At 38.1% G+C, this 21735-nt stretch overlaps 1 protein-coding gene across 2 annotated transcripts; it reads right to left on the bottom strand.

The window, feature by feature from the left end:
• Positions 1–240: 240 nt before the first annotated feature.
• Positions 241–2234, bottom strand: LOC121972160 (putative F-box/LRR-repeat protein At5g02930). 2 transcript variants are annotated; one of them, XM_042523824.1, is made up of 4 exons: positions 1229–2234; positions 950–1111; positions 637–849; positions 241–555 (listed from the first exon to the last, which is right to left on the bottom strand). In XM_042523824.1, exons 1-3 carry the CDS (start codon positions 2174–2176, stop codon positions 667–669), a joined length of 1293 nt encoding a protein of 430 aa, XP_042379758.1. In that variant the 5' UTR covers positions 2177–2234; the 3' UTR covers positions 241–555; positions 637–666. The 2 variants fall into 2 exon arrangements, with proteins under 2 accessions (XP_042379758.1, XP_042379757.1); XM_042523823.1 differs by having other exon boundaries at positions 241–849.
• Positions 2235–21735: the final 19501 nt, after the last annotated feature.

The following is a 21735-nucleotide window of genomic DNA, read 5'->3' as shown; positions in this document are numbered from 1 at the left end:
TATTTTAGTTTCTAAACTGTGGGTTAGTATCATGCATTCATGCTTGGATTAGATACATTGGTATTGTTAATTTGACTGTGTTCAAGATTCCTTACTTGTCTTTTTTGAAAGACTTCAAAGAGACTTGACCTCAGGGATGTGTAGGATTGCAAAGCAACTAGGTTCCAATTTCTTTCCATCATTGGCAAATCAAAGTCCAATAACCTTTCTCTGCAGTACATATGTTGCAAATCAAGGTCAATAAGCTGTCTCCAGTTTGCTGGTGAGAAATTGATCATCCATCACACTGTTGTAGAAAAAGAAGTGGCTCCATTGACATACATTCTGCTCCATTATTCACCTTCAACATCTTTGTTTGATTGAATCCAGATTTAGCAGGTGACTGCCACTCGATCCCACGCTGGAACTCTTTCTGATAGCGTCTTTAGAAATGCCGACCGGATTCTTTCACTCTTGATATTCACCAAAACCCTTTTCAGACGTTCCAAGGGTTTCATTAATCCTTGATGAAGAATTCTTCTCCCACTCGTCGAAATCCTCATCATCACACGGTCTCTGAAATTGATAAATAGTACCAAAATTAAAGATGACGAGAGTTTGTTTTCAAACAGTTCACATGGCTGTACGTGAAGTTACATTCTTGTGAAACTAACAAATCATTCAGATTTAGCAGGTGACTGCTACTCGATCCCACGCTGGAACTGTCTCTGATAGCGTCTCTATAAATGCCGACCGGATTCTTTCACTTTTGATATTCATCGAAATCCTTTTCAGATGCTCCAGAGGCTGATTAGTCCTTGATGATGAATTCTTCTCCCACTTGTCGAAATCCTCATCATCACACGGTCTCTGAAATTGATAAATGGTACCAAAATTAAAGATGATCAGTCAAAAGAAATTGCATCACCAATATTAATTAATATAATGCTTTTTCGTAATCAGTATCGACCTTTTCGCACTCAGTTAAAACGAGCGACTGCAGATTCGGCGTGCATCGAAGAAGATCAAATACGATGTCCAAGCTGAACTTTTCTGCGACATACATTTTGATCTTCAACTCGAGCAGTTTGTGAAAGATGGGAAGTCCTTGGACCGCGGCCTTATATTTTTCCTGAAACAAACAAACAAAAATATGATCAGTATTATAACATGATCTGCATTAATTAATCGTTGTAAAACAATATATACAATTAGGAGATCGATGAAGACCATAAATAAATTAACATACCAAGAATCTCGGAGTAGAGTCTGAAAGACATTTATCTGACAAAGTTATAGCTACCGTAGTCACATCGCAGAGCGTCTGAACAAATGTTCTAAAGCGCCAAATATTGTATAATCGAACAGAGATCAAGGAGGGTGCTTCGATATGCAAGTGCGTCAAATTGGCGTCGGACTTTAGGCTTAGGTATTCGAGTTTCTGGCAGTTGATTTGGAGCTTGGATGGAGTAGGAATCAGAGTCAATCGGAGAAGATTTGGAGCTTCTATTTGAATGGGTCGGTGTGCGGCTCGGAAAAATTTTGCACTCAATGTTAGGTCTTCCAAAACAGGGCAGGCCGAGAGTAGTTTCGCTAAGCTCTCGTCATGAATAGCATTTTGGCCGAGTGCGAGGGAAAGTGTCTTGAGATTGCTCAATCTGAAGGAGACGATGGATTTGGAAAAGTTAAATAATGTGCGATTCTTACAGCCGACGACTTCCATATCCAGGGATTCGAGCGACGGCCAATCGAACAGTTGGTCGAAAAAACAATCGCTGAGATACTGAAAGAAGAACCGGAGGAGAGTCACGTGGCGGGCATCGTGGGATTTGGCATAGTCGACCATCGTGCAGACGAGGGTGTCACGACTCATGCTGGATTCACAATTGAAATCACAATCGAACGAGGGTCCGGATAGGCGAAGACGAGAAGCAGATTCGTCGCCGCGGGAAGCGAAGAAGCGCTTGATCATGGTGGGTTTTAGCTGGAGGTAGGAGAAGTCGATGACGGGGACGGAAGTCCAGACGTGACGCCATCTGCGGGCCAGAACAGAGGTGCGGATGGAGTCGAGGGTGGGGAGGAAGGAAAGGATGTGGCTGAGAAGCTCGTCCGGGAGATTACTCAGGTAGTCTTCTTCCCCTTTCGACGACAGCAAGTGCCGGCGAAACCGGCGGCGGCGGCTACTCAAATCGTCCATGGAGAAGAGAGGAAGACGCGGCGGCGTTAGAGTCTGAGGTGTGGTGGGCCGATCTCAACCACCTTATTTTGCAAATTGCTTTTCCCACCCCCGGGTCAACGCGCACCCCCTCCACCTCCCCTCTCTCCCCCGCCAAAAGACGCATGTAACCTCCTTTTCATTTTTTTTTTATTTTTTAATTTTTTTTTTATTTTTTTTAATTCATACTTATATATTCATACTTACATATTTTTAAATTTTTAAATTTTTAATTTTTATTTTAAATTAATTTTATTTTTTTATTTTTTATTTTTTTTATTCATACTTATATATTTTTAAATTTTTATTTAGTTTAATTTTATTTAGTTTTATTTTTAAAATTAATTTTATTTTTAATTTTTTTCATTCATACTTATATATTTTAAAATTTTTATTTAGTTTATATATTTTAAAATCTTTATTTAGTTTAAAGTTTTAATCAATTTTATTTATTATTTTTCATTAATACTTATATATATTTTTAATTTTATTTAATTTTATTTTTTAATTAATTTTGTTTATTATTTTTTCATTAATCCTTATATTTTTAAATTTTTTTATTTTTTTTAATTTTTATTTTTAATTAATTTTATTTATTATGTTTTTAAATTTTTTAATATTTATTTAGTTTTATTTCTTTAATCAATTTTGTTTATTATTTTTTTATCAAAATTTTTAATTTTTTTTATTTTATATAATTTTTAAATTACTCCCTTTCTTTAAATTACATTCCTAATTTGACACTTAAATTATCCGCATCCAACTATTAACACATGTCATAATCTTCTCTCCCTTAAAATCATCTCTCCCTCCAACCATTGACATATAACGTATGTCAAAATCTCTCACCCTCTTTAAATTACTCATCCTCCAACCATTGACACCTGTCAAAACACTCCCTCCATTTAAATTCGTCATTCTCTAACCATTGACATCTGTCAAAACACCCCCCTCCCTTTAAATTACCTTTCTTCAATGTTTAACATATGTCAGAACTTCCCCTCCCTTTAAATTACCTCACTTCTAACCCTTGACACATGTCAAAATCTTTTATCCCTTTAAATGACCCCCCTTCCAACCCTTGACGCATGTCAAAATCTCTCATCACTTTAAATGACCCTCCTTTCAACCCTTGACATATAAACATATAAAAAATTATTAAAAAAATAAAACTGATAAAAAATTGATAAAGAAATTGATTAAAAAAATTAATAAAAAAATAAATTTAAAAAAAATCAATTGAAAAAATATAAGTATTATGAAAAAAATAATAAATTAAATTAATTAAAAAATAAAAACTAAATAAAATTTATATAAAATTGAAAAATAAAGTATTGATAAAAAATAATAAATTAAATTAATTAAAAAAAATAAAAACTAAATAAAATTTATATAAAATTGAAAAATAAAATATTGATACAAAATAATAAATTAAATTAATTAAAAAAAATAAAATTAAAAATATAATTGTATGAGAATTATTTTTAAATAAAATTAATTAAAAAATTAAAATTAAATGAGAATTAAATGAAATAAAAAAAACAAAAAAATAAAAAGGAGGTTACATGCGTCTTTTGGCATGGAGAGAGAGGGGAGGTGAAGGGGGTGTGCGTTGACCGGGAGGAGGGAAAAGCAGCTCTCTTTCTATTTATAGTAAAATATCTCGACCTTAATTAACGTAAAAAACAGTTTTACTATATCTGTTTTTTTGTTGATTTTGTTCTAATTTAACAATTTAATACAAATAACAAATCAATATTTACAGTCATTTAGATTTTGGGATAAAAACATAAATATTAATTTTTAAAAAATAGATTTTTATATAAAATATTATTAAAGGCATTTAGATTTATATAAATTATTATTAAAGACATTTAATTTGTCAGTACTTTTTAAATTTTTTTAACACAAACTATTATTCATGTTCGGATATCCATATAATTCTAGTTCACAAATAAATGATATTATTTGTATTTGTTAGTTTCCTAGACACTATGAGAAAAGAATAAATTATTGGCATCTATGTAAATCATTAAATTTATTAAAAAAAACAATTTATAAAAAAATTATTTTAATGACTTAATTGACTTGTTAATAAATTTGAGTAAAATAAAGTTTATTTGGCTCTACTAGTTTTCCCTTATCTTAATTATCTTGTTTTTTTTAAAAAAAATTACTGATCTTATTTCGAGAAGCTCGAGGATGACTTCTCCACTTTGCTGGCAAAGGATTTGATATGATTATTATGATACGTGAATAAGGAGCGGAGAGGAAGAAGAAGATACAAAAGTAAACTCAGTCATTTTTTATTTTTGATCCCTTTTATTTTTCCATCTCATTATTATCTTTTTATACATTTCTAGTAAACTCAGTCGTTTTTTTATTTCTGATCCTTTTTTTTTCCATCTCATTATTATTCTTTTATACAATTTTCTATTCAACCTTTCTTCTTCTTCATTAATAAGGAGATATATATTTATTACAAAAGAATGATGAACTAATAATTGGTTTATTAATTATAAGAACATTAATTATGAGAGATTTTTTGCCTCCGAACTTTAAATACGGCTCTAATTGATGAGGACATAATGAATACACATGATTATTAATTTAGACATTTAATAAAGGTCATAATAATGCATAGAGTTAGTGCAATGAGTATCCCAAGCAATGACTCGGGATTAGCCTCACGAGCTTTTAGGATGCCTGAGCCATTACTTGGTTTCTAAAACCCAAAAGAGTACCGAAGCGACGAGGGTACCGAAGCGTCAAGCGGTATCTTCACCTTTTGATATTGACCTTGACTATCACTTCACCTAATATATCATCTGGTATGTTGACTTCTTGACGCCATGTGGTACCTTCTGTAGATTGCCACATCATAAATCCCCCTCTAGTATAGTCAAAGGAAGCATATGGAGATGTAACTAAGCTATAAGCTTATTATTGATCCCACATGGAGAGAGAGAGAGAGAGTGTGTGTGTGTTTGCCTCTATTTAATGGAAGAGAATCCGAGAGATTTGGTCATTTATGAGTCATGGCGCACATTAATGAGGTGTGTCATGATTGATGACATGTCATCCTTAGCGAACCAATAACCTCGCGTTCGAGTCGCCACTTGCCGGAATGAGGTCATGTCGTGATCGTGGTCACATCAAGTGATGTGATTATTGGTGGTTCCAAAGTGTTAACATAGGCGAGTATATCATGCACACTTCCTAATGTTTATATCATATCTGACGATATCAAATAAATCCCGCCTCTATAGCCACTTTTGATCTGACAGCCCTCGTTGAGGAATCCTTGCTATATTAGGGTTTTTGAAACATTTTGTCTTCCTTATCAGCCCTATCCAAATCCTTGACGGCTACCACCTCTATTTGCATCTTCAACTGTTCTCCACCTCTTATTATTGTGTAAGCCCTCACTCCCATTTGTTTGTTACTTTCTTCCTTTTCGTCTCTACAAGCCTTGATAATCAATGACCTTCACGCCGTGGTATGAGACCATGCAATTCTCCATAACTGGGGAGTTAAGAAGGGAACTTAGATTAGATTATGACATCTCTCTAGATTATGTGATTTGAGTGCCTAAAGAAGACCACGTGTCCTCTATACTGCTAGCTAGTTTTACCATATTTTTTTGTAGCTAAGTAGAGAGCGGCCTCCACTTCTCTGTCCCTGAGTTCTTTAGCGATGTATGTAGGTATTTTGAGATTTCTCTCCATCTATTGGCACCCAATGCCATTAGAATTCTATGTGGAGTGACTGTAATTTTCTGATTATATAACATCCCACTCACTCCCACTGTCTTCCACTACTTCTTCCATCCAAAATGACTTAAGCTAGGGGTCTTTCATTTTATGTCTCGAGCAGGATGTAAATTTTTAGAAGGTAGCCCTTCATCTCACAAAAGCTAGAAGAACAATTTTTTCTACTTGAAACTGTCAACCCCTTTCAACTTCCTAGCCGGCTGGAGAGGAGAGCTCTTGGAACCACCACCGCTCAGGAAATATAAGAAAAAGCAATCTGGGTACCCTAAGTTTTGATGTTTGGGCAAAGGTTTAAGTTAGGTTTATTGTTGTATTTGATATGCATTGTGAGTGTGCAAGATACAGGTACAACAAGGAAAGTCCAAGTGTGATCTTGGCAAAGGAGGAAAGTCCAAGGATAAGTCTTGACGGTGTAAGTCCAAGCATGTAGTCTTGGCAACGTAAGTCCAAGTGTGACTTGGTAATGGATGAAGTCCCGGAGGCGCGACCTATTGGCAAAGGAAGACCCGACAACAATGACAAAATCAATGGAAGCTCCAGAAGGTAAGACATGAAGGATGGGGAGGCATCCGAGGGACGCAAAGCTGATGGAGGAGGCTAGAAGGCTAGGTCTAGATCGATCGGGCGAGAATGAGTGTTGAGTGAATGTACTCGGGGTAAAATTCTAGAATTAAGGTTTGTTGTAGCGTTACTGTACCAATACTATAGCAGTCGACTGGTGGTTTCATTAGTCGACTGATGCAGTCGACTGAGAGCGAACAGAGGGTTGATATCGAGTCGTTGGGCTACAACGGTTGAATTTCCAAGAAAGGCAGTCGACTGCATGTTTTGGCAGTCGACTGGTAGGTGGGGTTTTCCAACCCGTAGCCTATATAACCAAGCATTCGAAGCTTGGTTAAAGTTGACGAAATAGAGGTGGTTAACCCCTATTAGTAGTCTACCAGTGTCCTAGCTTCTCAAGAGTCCTTGGTGAGAGTTTGTGGCGAGGTTTCTCCACCCACAAGGAGCTACACGAGCTAGCCGGAGGTTTTCCGGGGAGTCATCCACCGACGGATCAGGATCGTCCACCTTACGGACAGCCGTGGAGTAGGAGCTTCATCTCCGAACCACGTTAAACAACGTGTCATTGGGTTTGCTTCTTGTTTATTGTTTTCTAGGGTTAGCTTTGCTTTTGTTTGTTAGTATTTTTATTTCCGCTGTGCACTAACAAGCGTAGGAAGCGACGATTTGGGTGAGATGCTATTCACCCCCCTCTAGCGAATGTCAAGGTCCCAACAAGTGGTATTAGAGCTAGGTGAGCTCTTGTTGGACTAATCGCCAAGAGAGCGGCTCGAGGAAGAAGATGGAGTCGGAGGGACCTCTCGGATGGGACATCCGAATCCCGCCTCCATACGAGCGCGAGGACTTCAACTATTGGAGGAAGCGCATGGAGATGTGGTTCCAAATGAATTGGAACTAATGTATTACGTTGGAGGAATCGTTTAAAGCTCCAACGGACAAGAAGGGAAAGTGTCTCCGACGTCGATATTGGACCGATGAGCAAAGGGAGCAATCGGAGACGGACAAGGAGGTAACTGGAATTTTAATTAATTTATTACCTCCTAATTCGATATTGAATGTAGGTGAATACGAGAATGCAAGTGATCTTTGGAAAAAGGTAATTGCGCTTCATAAGAGTCCTATACAAATCCAAGAAGAGGAGGAACCCAAGGAGAAGGATTCATTGGTCCAAGAAGAGAAGGACCAATCGAATGTTGACACGAGCTCAACATCTGAGGAGGAGAAGGAAGATGAGGAGGGTAAAAAAGTGGGTAAAAAAGATTAATTTTTGTCCAAAAAGAGTACCAGTCGACTGGTACAGTTACCAGTCGACTGGTAACAATAATTTTCAGCACAAAGGACCTCTGTAAGCTCATTTTGACGAGGCCAGTCGACCGATGGTTTTACCAGTCGACTGGTAGCACTGTTCATGAGCACAGAATGTCTCTGTAAGCTCGTTTTGATGATGTCAGTCGACTGGTACTTATAGCAGTCGACTGATACGGTCTGAAAATATTTTTCAGCATTAGAAAATGACCAAAAGAGTGGTGAACATGTATGTAATCTTATGGGGGATTAATACATGATGTTTATGATCATTAGAGGTCAAAGAGTCCAATAGTTGGGATATTGTTGAAGCTTTTTTTGATGTATGGCAAAGGGAGAGAAATTTAGATTTAAGTGGGAAACCTACATACCTTTGCAAGAAATCCTAGCTCAAGGGAGAGCTTAGGTGAAGGGGGAGCGATTGCTCATTTATTAGCAAAGGGGGAGAAGTTTATCTTTGCAAGAAATCCTAGCTCAAGGGAGAGCTTAGGTGAAGGGGGAGCTTAGGTGAAGGGGGAGCCTAGGATTTGGTTCCATGATTTATGCATGTGTAGATTGTATATTTATTTACATTATTATTGATATATTGTTTTCCTAACTTAAACAGGTTGTCAAACATCAAAAAGGGGGAGATTGTTGGAGCAATCTTGGTACCCTAAGTTTTGATATTTGGGCAAAGATTTAAGTTATGTTTATTATTGTATTTGATATGCATTGTGAGTGTGCAGGATACAGATACAACAAGGAAAGTCCAAGTGTGATCTTGGCAAAGGAGGAAAGTACAAGGATGAGTCTTGGCGGTGTAAGTCCAAAGCATGTAGTCTTGACAACGTAAGTCCAAGTATGACTTGGCAATGAATAAAGTCCCGGAGGCACGACCTCTTAGCAAAGGAAGACCCGACAACAATGACAAAGCCGATGGAAGCTCCAGAAGGTAAGACGTGAAGGATGGAGAGGTATCCGAGGGACGCAAAGTTGATGGAGGAGGCTAGAAGGATAGGTCTAGGTTAGTCGGGCGAGAATGAGTGTTGAGTGAATGTACTCGGGATAAAATTCTAGAATTAGGCTTTACTGTAGCGTTACTGTAGCAGTACTGTAGCAATCGACTGGTGGTTTCATCAGTCGACTGATACAGTCGACTGGTGCAATCGACTGAGAGCGAACGGAGGGTTGGTATCGAGTCGTTGGACTGCAACAGTCGAATTTCCACGAATGACAATCAACTGTATGTTTTGGCAGTCGATTGTTAGGCGGGGTTTTCCAACCCGTGGCCTATATAGCCAAGCATTGGAAGCTTGGTTAAAGTTGACGAAATAGATGTGGTTAACCGCTATTAGTAGTCTACTAGTGCCCTAGCTTCTCAAGAGTCCTTGGTGAGAGTTTGTGGCGAGGTTTCTCCACCCACAAGGAGCTACACGAGCTAGCCGGAGGTTTTCCGGGGAGTCATCCACCGACGGATTGGGATCGTCCACCTTACGGACAGTCGTAGAGTAGGAGCTTCATCTCCGAACCACGTTAAACAACGTGTCATTGGGTTTTCTTCTTGTTTATTGTTTTCTAGGGTTAGCTTTGCTTTTGTTTGTTAGTATTTTTATTTCCGCTGTGCACTAGCAAGCGTAGGAAGCGACGATTTGGGTGAGACGCTATTCACCCCCTCTAGCGAACGTCAAGGTCCCAACAACCCTTCATCTCACAAAAGGTAGAAGAACAATTTTTTCTACTTGAAACCGTCAACCCCTTTCAACTTCCAGGCCGGCTGGAGAGGAGAGCTCTTGGAACCACCACCGCTTAGGAAATATAAGAAAAATCCTGAGTATCAACGGGCATTAGAGACGCTAGTCGGTATATTCTTCAACTGCACCATCATCATCTAAAATGAAGGTCTTCTTTATCGGACTCGTTTAAGTCCTAATGCAACCGATCTAGAGAAATCGCACGGTAAGCGTTTCCTAATCTTCATCTTCTATGAGGACTAACTCACTGTCCTTTTTGTTTTGCAGAAGATACAATGTTGAATTCATCAATGAGCAAGCTCTTGAAAGTCGATCTAGCTGACTTTCAGGCCCTGGCTACTCTCGAAGTTTCATTGGACGCCACTAGTGCTGCTTCGAGTGAGGGCAACCTACCTCCTCGTCGCGAGCCTTTGGGCATAGGCCTCGAGATTGTCTCATCAAGCCGGGAAGCTACTACTTCTGAGGTGGATTCAGAAGCGCAACGCCACCTGTGATTGAGTGAGCGGAAGATTTTATTCACTCGGTCGCTCAACCCATTGTAAATCCAACTCCTTCCCCGATCGATAGAGTGGCTCTTCCTCCAATCGGTGAGGAGATCGAAGCATTGGACTCCCTGGTGAGAATTAGGAGGGGTAAGTGCCCTGAGCTTCCAAGACGATTGGTTGTCCTACCTGAGAGACCTTCCTCCCAACCTATTTTATTACAATCAGGGAGCCTTCTAGAGAACCACCAATTAGTTTGTCAGTCACTCGTGATGTGCCTCTTGTATTAGTGACACCACCTATCATTCCCGTTCCAACGAGCCCGAGCATAAGCGACCCGATACCCAAGCTAGAAGCATCTGCGAGCCTAGTCTTTCCTCGGGTTCCTACTGTTGGTGCGGGAAGCATCCGACGATCGAACCTAAGTTTTGATAATGACAAAGGATTCAAAGTTAAGATGTGTAGTGATCTAACGGTCTGAATGAGATTGCAGGAAAGTCCTAAGTGTACTTAGGCAAAAGCCCTAACTGTGGTTAGGCAAGGTAAAAACCCTAGGGGGTGGTAACCCTAGGTCATAGGGGGTGATAACCCTATACGGAAAGTCTTGGTGGGTCGAGTGCTTCAGGCAAAAGTCCTAGGGGGTAACCCTAGGTGGAAAGTCCTGGTGTCGCGAATCAGGTGAAAGACTGGACCAGCCGGGAAGCGGAAGTCCAGCAAAAAGTCCGGAAGCATCGAGCACCGAGCAAAAGTTCAGTCGATCTGGAGGATCGCACTGGCATCAGGTAAATCTCCTGAGTGGAGTAGGTGAGGACGTGTTCCCCGTAGAGGGAACAGTAGGCGTCGGGTCGACGTAGGATTTCCGGTCGGAAATCCAAAGTCAGGCCCGGACAGTCCGGAGACTGTCATAATATTCTATTATCATATCTAATATTATCTCTGTGCTAACTTGGTTTTGCAAGACGTGTTTTATAGTTGTGGACTAACATGTTTTGCAGGTCCAAAATTCAGAGTTTAGCCTCGGATGAATAGTGTCCGAGGCGCCTCCATGGGGCTTGGAGGCGCCTCGGGTACAAGCCAGCACATGTCTGCGCAGAAGACTTGGAGGCGCCTCGGACATGGCTGGAGGCGCCTTGGACCAGACATTGGAGGCGCCTTGGAGCAGCCTGGAGGCGCCTCAAGCAGGATAAAGCGCGACTTGTTCTGCACTTATCACCGCGGCAGACTCGGTGCCTAGAGGCGCCTCCAAGGTTGTCTGAGGTAACTGATTCCAAGCAATCCTTCTGATATAAGCTGCCTACGAGACGATCCCGAAGTGCTGCGACTTGACACCGACAACCCGGATCTCTACATCTACTATTTCTCTTGTTGTTGGTAAATTTAGCAGCTTTTATTGTAATTAGTTTGTAACACATTTCCGAAATATAGTTGTTGCCCACAGAAAGCGATCAAGGATCGCGGGCCTTCGAATAGGAGTCGTTCTAGGCTCCGAACGAAGTAAATTCTCCTGTGTCTCTGTGTTTGTTTCTTTATTCCGCTGTGTGTTTTAACTCCGATAGTTTTACGAATCGAACGAAATAGCTGCGAGCGCTATTCACCCCCCCCCCTCTTGCGCGTCTCGATCCAACACCTACTAGTCCTAGTCGATCGGAAGAGATAGCACGCCAAACTGGTATGCTACAATTGCTGAAGACTGATAACGCCAAACTGGTATACTACTTATGTTGGGATGTATACTAAAAGCTTAGCTTTTTATATGAACATAAGAATCACATTGGTCAAATGTCTGCATTTATGTTAAATACAGTTGCCCATTTAATATATATTGTAGATAACATGATGTGTGGTGTCACACAGAAGATCATGTTATCAGTTCCTTATAAATTATAAATAGTAGCTCACAACCAAGATAGATTGAGACAAACCATTGAATGATTATAGTGTAATTTGGTATTAGTTTATCTTGACTATAAAATTATACTAGTTCACTATATGTGTATTGAGCAGGACCATTTGAGATTATTATTTTTATACTGACTGCATAAAAGAATAAAACATTTGTTATTATGGATGTGCGCACTCTTAATCTCGATATAATAACAAGCACATATACTTATTATTTATTTCTTTAATTTATCAATATGTGATATTTAGTTCGTTAAATCAATAGGCTCGATAAGTTGAGAAATGATATTATTTATATGGTGTATTATTAATTATAGAAGGAAACTGTATCCTAGTAATTTAGGTTGATGATGTCCCTTTGAGAAGCTCATAAGGATTGTCATGTAAACCCTGCAAGTGTACTTAGTCCGATATGACAATGAAGTTGAGTGGTACTACTCTTGGAGCTAGATATTAATTAAGTGAGTTGTCAGTAACTCATTTAATTAATGGACATTCGATATCTTAAACACGGGAAGATTAATGCACTCATGATAAGAAGGATCCCATAATGTAATTTGGGATTGATGTGGTAGTTCAATAATAACTCTTTAGTGATATGAGTTATTATTGATGAACTTAAGTTGGGTGTTCGGGGTGAACATAGGAAGCTCAAGCTCATCGGGAGACCAAAACTAATTTCTCCTCTTGGTTCCTGTTGTAGCCTCTATAAAGTCTTGTATCCACCAAGTCCACTTCTTACCCAAGTAATGGGTCGGTCACATCCTTGCTTGGAGCAAAGGGGGTCGACCAAGCATTAGCTTGGAGCCCAAGAGATGGCTGACCAAGCCATGCTTGGTGTCCAAGCATGGGGTCGGCCACACCATTAGAACTAAAGGGAGATTTTATTTTTTAAAATCTTTCATTTTGTAGTCATTCATGAAGGGATTTAAAAGATAAATTTTAATTTTAAAATTTTATTTTATAGTCATCCTCATGGTTTTAAAAGAGAGTTTTAAATTTTTAAAATCTTTCCTTTTATAACTATCTACAAAGGATTAAAGAGAGATTTTAATCTTTCCTTATTTGTAGTTTAAAAGAAAGATTTTAATTTTTGATAAAACTTTCCTTTTTTATAATCATGATTTAAAATAGAAGTTTTAATTAATCTTTCCTTTTTGTAGTTGTCTACATGTTTTAAAAGAGAGAGATTAATTTTAAAACTTTGCTTTATTGACATGTACAATAGGAAATTTAGAAAAGAGAGATTTTAATTGTTGTTAAAATTTTCTTTTTAATGGGAGACCACAAATAAGGAATTTTTAATTATGTTTAAAACTTTTCTTTTTTGTCATGACTAAGAATTATAAAAGAGAGGTAGAAGGTGTCTTCATGACCTAGGCATTCTCCTCTTCTCCTTGCTTGTGGTCGGCCCTCTCCTTCTCTCTTCCCTTAAGGCCGACGACATCTATATTCCCTTCTTCCTTCTTTTTCTTCCTTCTAAGGCCGGAGCTTGAAGCAGAAGAAGGAGAAGACAAGAAGTACCTAGGTGGCCTGTTGCTTGGAGGGGAAGAAGAAGAGAAGGAGTTTCCTATTTTGGCATCCCTTGGTGGCTCGAGAGTCTTGGAGGAGGAGAAGTACTTCGGGTGAATTCCATCTTGGTAGATCGTTGTCCACACAACGTCCAAGAGGAGGAGAGGAATACAATAGAAGATCAAGAGGTCTTTAGCTACAAAGAAAGATATAACTAATTAAAGGTTTCCGCTTTGAATTAATTAGTTAGTTTTCTTTGCATGGATTCTGAAACACCAACACAAGAGGCTAGCGATTTTATGTTTCAATTTTGTGCTATCGATTTTGCGTTTTGATCTTGTGTTTCTATTGTGGTCTCTGTAGTTAAACCTAGAGTTACTATAAGAAGTTAAATATCCAATTTCTTTGAAAGGCTTTGTCTAAGAAGTAGTGGATGATCTCATAACCAAGAAGGCCTAGTGCCTCGCTATGTTTAACTTGGAAGCCAATCTTTGAAATAGATATTTAATCAACTTATGTAATATGATTTAACTTAGAAAGATCACATCGGTTAAACTTGGAGTAAAAATGTTAAGTATCGTTTCCAATCCAAGTTTAACTTCAGTAGAGCACATGGGTAGCTAGGTTAAGTTCTGTGCTTGTATAAATTTTTGTACAGGGGAAACAGAACGAAATCTAGGTGTAGCAACCATCAACTTAGTCAATTGACCAATTAATAAATAACAGAATTATTCTGAGAACTATTCTAATATTTATAACAGAATTATTAGAATAATCCAAATACTAATTTGATTTGATTTGATGATCTGATCCGGTCAATTCTGGTAATTCTCTTTTATCTCTTTTACCCCCCGACAAACTTAACGGGAGATCTTTAACGTTGAGTTTGTTTGCTAACTTGTTGAAACATTGTCTGGATAATGGCTTAGTAAAGATATCAGTGATTTGATCTTCAGGGAAAATATAAGAGACGAATAACTGCTGAGTTGTCATACGTTCACGAACAAAATGAAAATCAATTTCCACATGTTTCGTACGAGCATGAAAGACTAGATTTGCTGTGAGATATGTTGCTCCAATATTGTCACACCAAATTTTTGGTGCAATATTTGATGCAAAATGAAGTTCAGAGAGAAGTGATTGAAGCCAAATAATTTCTGACATTGTATTTTCTATAGTTTTATATTCTGCTCATTGCTTGAACGAGATACTGTAAGTTGCTTTTTCAAATTCCATAAGATAACATTTCGTCCAATAAATATTGCATATTCACTAGTAGAGCGTCTATCTTCAGGAGAACTTGCCCAATCCACATCACTATATGCATGTAAATCTCGAGACGATTGACAATATAAAAGAAGACCATGTAGAATAGTACCTTTGAGATATCGAAGTATTCTTTTTTATATTAACCCAATTTTGTTCAGTTGGAACATGCATGAATTGACAAACATGATTTACCATAAAAGTGATATCAGAGCGTGTGATAGTGACATATTATAAGGCTCCAGCAATACTTCGATAAATTTGTGGATTAGACAGAGCAGGAGAGGATGAAGTTGGAGAATTGTTTATAGCAATTGGTGTAGCGACCGGATGTGTTCCATCCATTTTGGCTCTTTGAAAAAGTCCAGTAATGTATTTGCTCTGAGAGAGAAGATAGTCATCCTCATGTGGAATAAACTCAATACCAAGAAAAAAATGAGCAATACCCAAATCTCGAGTAGGAAATTCTTGATTGAGAAACTTAATAAAGTTGTGATACCCTTGTGATCATTGTCGGTTTCAGAATGTCGTCCACATAAATAAGAAAAAATATCATAGATCCATCATTATATTTGTGAAATAGAGACGAGTCACTCTTTGATCCAGAAAATCCTTGAGCTTGTAACCAATTAGATAGTCGATAAAACTATGCATGAGGAGCTTGTCGAAGACCATATAAGAATTTTTTAAGTTGGCAAACATGAGATAAAAATTATGGATGAATGAAATCAGTTGGTTGCTCCATAAATACAGTTTCCTCAAGATGACCATGGAGAAACGTATTTGAAATGTCCAATTGTCGTACAGGTCAATTAGAACTAACAGCTATTGATAATAATAATCTGACAGATGTAATTTTGATGATTGGGCTAAAAGTGTCATGAAAGTCAATACCTGGTCGTTGACTAAATCCTTTAGCTACAAGTCGAGCTTTATGTCGTTCAAGAGAACCATCAGCTCAATGCTTAAGACGGAATACCCATTTAGAGCCCCCAACATTCATTGAGAGAGTACGTGGAACTAGACTCCATGTTCCATTTCGAAGAAGTGCATCAAATTCTATAGCCATTGCACTGCACCAGTTTGGATCCTTGATTGCTTGTGTAAAACAAGTTGATTTAATAGATTTTGAAGAGACCATTAGAGCTCGTGGAAGGGAATATCGAGTTGCATTTGGTGGGTAATGCTCATAAATGTCACTAATGGGAAGCATGTGACGAGATGCATTATCATCTGAATCACTTGTTGATGGCGACGAGGAAGTAGGTTGACATGGTGACGTAGATTACGGACTTGCATTATCCGAGGATTCAGAACTAGAGAGCATATTATCTGTTGGATCCCGTGGGTGTTTTGATGTGATCAACCAAGTTAGGTTAGGTTCTGCCTGTTATTTGATCCTTGTGTCTAAGTGTGCAGGAACTTAGGAGCGCAGGAAGTCGAGCGGAAGACGCAGCTAGCGAGAAGGACGGCACGGGAAGGGAGCCGACGGGCTCAGTGCGTTCGAAGGACGAAAGAGCTACGGAAGAGTACATCGATGGACGAGAAGAATATGCGCGGCATTCGAGGGACGAGAAGCCGGGTCGGAAGCTTGCTCGAGGAGAAGACCGGAAATTGGGTTCGGGTGAGCCCTATTTCGGTTGGCCGAAATCACCCTAGCGATCGGAGCTTCGGAAGAAGAGGAAAAAGAGAAGTTGAAAGCTATTTATACCATGAAGGTTGAAGGCAGTATTTATACCATGCAGGTTGAAGGCGCCCTCAACATCATTAAGGGCATCCTCAACATTGAAGGTGCCTCCATCATCTTGAAGGCGCCTCAGACCAGTCCGAGGCACCTTCAAAGGCATTGGAGGCGCCTCAGACCCAGTCTTCGTGACCATTTGCAACCGGGTAGAGCTTTTTCCAATCAAACTACTTGTAGGCGCCCTCAACTCTCTTGGAAGCGTCTTCAACACTCGGGATAAGATTTCCAAGAGCTTTATAAAGACCCCTGGAGCTAGGAAATTAATCAATCAACTCAGTATTCAATTCCTAGCAATAGTTTAGAACTTTCAGTATGTAAAAGGCTTCTCCGCCTTCAGAGAAAGAGATCTTTCTGAGCTTTTTCATTACCTTGGATTAACAACCCCCTGGGTTATAACCAAGTTAAATTCTCTATCTCCTCTTTATTTCTGTTAGTTTATTTCTTTATTATTATTACATTTTTTGAGTTGAAAGAAACGAGGAGGGTATTTTTATTGTGCAGGCAATTCACCCCCTCTTGTCGACCCCGCTGCACCAACATTATCTTCAACCGATGAGACTTCCAAGATTGGAGCAGCAACCTAAGGTGATTCTAATAGTATAGGAGAGTTATTAGAGAGTTCCGGAGCAGGACCTAGGATGCCATTACTTCTGACAAAATTAGGTGGCATTAAGAAAGTACCACTTGTATCTAGAGGAGAGATCAAAGAAGCTACCGAAAAAGGGAATAGAGACTCATCAAAAGTAACATGTCGTGAAATATAAATTTGTCCTGTTGGTATATGCAAGCAACGATAACCATGGTGCAAATTGCTATAACAAAGAAAAACACATTGTAGTGAACGAGAGTCAAGTTTGTGTTTAGAATACAGGCATAACCATGGATAGCATGCGCAACCAAAAATTCGAAGAAAAGTATCATCAGGGGTTTGATTATAAAGTTTTTCAAAAGGACACTTATGATTGAGCAATGGAGTAGGAAGCCGATTTATGAGATATATTGCAGTGCTAACAGCTTCATTCCAAAATTTACGCGGAACCGATGCATGATGAAGAAGAGCTAAGGCAATTTCAACTATATATCTATGTTTTCTCTCAACAGAGTCATTTTGTTCTAGAGTATGAGGACAACAAACTCGATGAACAATTTCACAAGAGACAAGATGGTGACGGAGAGCTTGATATTCGCCTCCCCAATCAGAATGAAAAGAGAGTATTTTATGATTAAAATATCGTTCAACTTGAATTTGAAAATTACAGAATATATCAAATAAATCGGATTTCCTTCTCATAGGATAGAGCCAAGTATATTTTCTAAATTGATCAATGAAGGTAACATAATATTGGAAACCTTGATTAGACAAAATGGGTGCAGGACCCCAAACATCAGAATGGATTATTTCAAGTGGAAAATTAGAAACATGATCAGATGAAGAGAAAGATAGTTTATGACTTTTAGATTCCGTGTAGACCCTATATGAATGAGATGGAGAGGAGGTAATGTAAGTAGGTAAACCATATCTATTGATGATTGACTGAACAATACGAAGGGAAAGATGACCAAGTCGAGCATGCCAAGTTGGTTTATTTGTGCGTTCATCAATAAAAGCTTTAATTGAAGAACTCTGAAAATAATAGAGATCATTTTTGATTCTCCCATAAAATACAATAGCATTTGTTTCTCTATCCTTTATAAGATAATAATTATGATGAAACTAAAAAATGACATTGTTATTAAGACAAAACTGACGTGTACAAAGTAAATTTTTAGTGATAGATGGAACATGAAAGACATTGCACATGTGAGAAGTTCGATTAGATAAATGAATATATGTATTTCCAAGATTAGCAATTTACAAACCTGAATCATCACCTACTTGAACCGTATCTGAGCCATAATATGACATTACGTCTGTAAGGATATTATAATTTGATGTGACATGATGAGTTGCTCCGGTGTCAATATACCAATCAGTAGATGAAAACTCTGGGATTTTACCACAAATAGACACAGATGAGAGGACTTTAGGATATACTTGTGATGATTGTCTTGAGGCTGTAGGACCACCAATAAAATTTGAGTCAAATGGATTAGGACATTGAATATCAAAATGTCTATTTTTGAGACAAATTTTACATTTTACCCGAAACCAATCAAGTCTTTTAGGACATATATTTTCAGTATGACCAACGATACGTCAAATCTGACATCGGTTTGAACTTTGCTTTTGGCTTCTTTGATGTCGTTGAGTATTTGACATCTAAAGTAAAAAATAACTTATTCGGCGACAGCTGTTGGACGACATCACAAAAAAGAGCTTCTATCTTGTGGTTGTCGGCCGTGGAGAAAAACCACAGAGACAAAATCGTTAAAGAAACTCTTTTTTTTTTTTTTTTTTTTTGTGGAAGACAAACACAGAGATTAAGGAAGAGGAAAGAGAAACAAAGGGGTTAGCGATGAAAGAAAACAGAGAAGAATAAGACAATTAAAATACGTAGGAAAGAAGAAGAGGCTTGAGGGAAAAAAAATTTAAAAAGGATTTGCTGTTTATTGGATTTCCCCCTCAAAAAGTTGAGGGAAGATAAAAAAAGATAACTCTGATACCATGTAAAAAGAAGAATAGGGAGAGAGTAAGAAATAATATGAGAGCAATAAAATCTATTGTTGATTGATATTTGCCCTAAAAATAATACAATACATAATGTTCAAAAAGTACTTGCTCAATTGATCAATTAATAAATAATTAATTGGTCAAATAATTATAATAATTATAACAGAATTATTAGAATAATTCAAATACTAATTTGATTTGATGATTTGATCCAATCAATTCTGATAATTCTCTTTTATCTCTTTTACGTCGTACACCGCCTTCAACATAGAGTCTTGCAACGTAGCTGGTCGGAAGAGGAGGAGTCCGGCCGAAGGAGAGGAGGAGGAGCTACGCCAGCGTCGGAGCCAGTGTTGAGTCATTTTCCAAGTTCCCACTCCATCTTCTTCGACATCTTTTGTCGATAGTTCTCCTAAATCGAATTCGTTTAGTTAACACAACTGCGCGATCTTACGCCTTCATCCTCATTTGATTTTGATTTTGATTTTGATTTTGATTTTTCCAGTTAACTGATATTATATTATTATTATTTTAACTGTGAAATAATTTTGCGATGGCGTTTTGTAATTCATATTTTTTTTTAAAAAAAAAAGGAAGGAAATTGAATAAGTTTGCAATAGCCTATCCATCTTTTCGGACCAAGAGCCCATAAGAATATCCGGCCCACGAACTTCCCCTAGAGTTCGAACTGAGTCATCAAGTAGAGACGGGACAAGGAGCGAGTGACCCCGTGGAGACATATTCGTCGCTGGTAGCTTCCTCCGGCGGCATTGGCGTCGATCAAAGGCGCTTTCTGTGGGATTTCTTGATCGTCACGCAAGCATATCATCCAATGTCGTTGTCCTAATGGCGTTTCGATCATCGCCAATCCAAGTCATTGTACAGATCGTTTGTGTGATTTGTTGATCGATGTGGCTTTTGTTGACCCCCCTATGGATAATTGATCGAGGGATGATCTGATAGACGAGCATCGGCGATACTAAGGCAGATCAACGTGTTGGCGGAGATTTACAAACAGAGTAGATACTGAGAACGATACACGCTTGACTCGCCGTCGGAGGTTCTGCGAATACCATGAATCGAGGTATGGGGATATATGTACTCTTCTAGGCTTCATACAAGCTTTAACCTGAGATTACATTTTTCTTGTTTGCTTGCTTCTTGTTGCACGAAAATATAATGCATGTTGGTAAGGGTTTTGCAATGCATTGAGCTCCTTTTTCTTAAATGTAAATGACAGTTTGTATCATCTAAGTGTTTGGCACGCTTCTTCCTGCGGGAAATATGTAACAATTTCATGTATAACTATAAATGCCCTAATACTGAATTGTGCCTGTATACCATCAGAATTCAGTTTTAAGTCAACTGGAACTGATCAGGAGTAGAAGCTGCTGAATTTGTGTGACAAGTATATAGATGGAATTGATTGCATGAATAACAGGATTTTAGAACACGTAGGTTGAAATTGTTCTAAGTGCGGCTTGAGTTCTCTAAATTAGTGGCTAATTTCTTGTCATGTTTGTAAGACACTCCAACTGTCCAAAAAAACTAATTTTTTGCAGTCTATTTTTTCCAGTATAAAACTCATTTCTATGATAAAAGAATTGGTCATATTCCAGTAGTTAAATATTTGTGTCTGAAGTGGACTCCACAATCAACCCATGGCTTGTCTTTGTTCCTCATCTGAACATACCTGTATCTTCTTTGCCATGGTATAGGAAGTTTTACTTGAGCATTTATGCCATCTTGGATCTTCATGAAGTTTACAACTTGTGTGAGAGATATTTTTTACAAGAACTACCGAACTGCAGGACAAAAGAATGATTTTTTGTCAGAGATGGTAGTTGTAAACTACATTTTATATAATTTTTTAACCTTCTAATTCTATCATGGTAAAAGAGTAACGAACAGTAGGACAAGTCACCTTGGTGCCTCCCCACTCCCTTGCCATCCCTAAATCAAATTCCTCATTATTAGGAAAGTTAAAGCCTCACTATATCTACTTGTCATTCTTGGCAGGTGTTACAGGAGCTGCTCTTTGCCATCCAAATACTCTTATTGGGCTTGAAGAGAAAGGTTAGATTCTCTCTAGTGCAGTGCAATTATTGTACTTATGATATGAAAATAGAGTGGAGTAGATTCTTTTCGAGAAATTGTTCAATCGATCTTACCTGCTACAAATATTGAGTTATAATGCAAATAGTCCCTAGAAAATTTGTGCCTACCTGTATAATTCATCTTTAGCATCTTCTTGAGCATGTGACACCTTTTTGAAATGCTTATCCAAGTATGCTTGCAATAAAGTGTCAAAGAAACAGTGCCATGTTATGTTTTTTTACTGCCCAATAATGTTGAGCGTGCATACTTAAAAGAAGAGGTCCCAAGAACAACATTTCCCCCTTTTTGTGCTTCTTTGTGTGGTAAACTTGCACATAGATGAAAGCTTCAGGAAGAGAATCTTCTGAGTCAAGACCCTTTTCAAGTGATCCATCCTTTATTCTCCTTGTTCAATGATGATGCAGTAGCAAATTGCTCTCATAGATGACCTTTGTAAAGGTAACTTGAGTACTCTCTTTGCAATGAAGAGACAATTTATGAATTACTTATGCAATTTGACATTTGATATCATGGTCATGCAGGCTATAATTCAGC

This window comes from Zingiber officinale, chromosome 4A, assembly GCF_018446385.1.
Source record: "Zingiber officinale cultivar Zhangliang chromosome 4A, Zo_v1.1, whole genome shotgun sequence".
In the NCBI taxonomy this organism is placed as follows: Eukaryota; Viridiplantae; Streptophyta; class Magnoliopsida; order Zingiberales; family Zingiberaceae; genus Zingiber; species Zingiber officinale.
The sequence above is the reverse complement of the archived record's forward strand: the minus strand, read 5'-3'. Positions and strand labels throughout refer to the sequence as shown.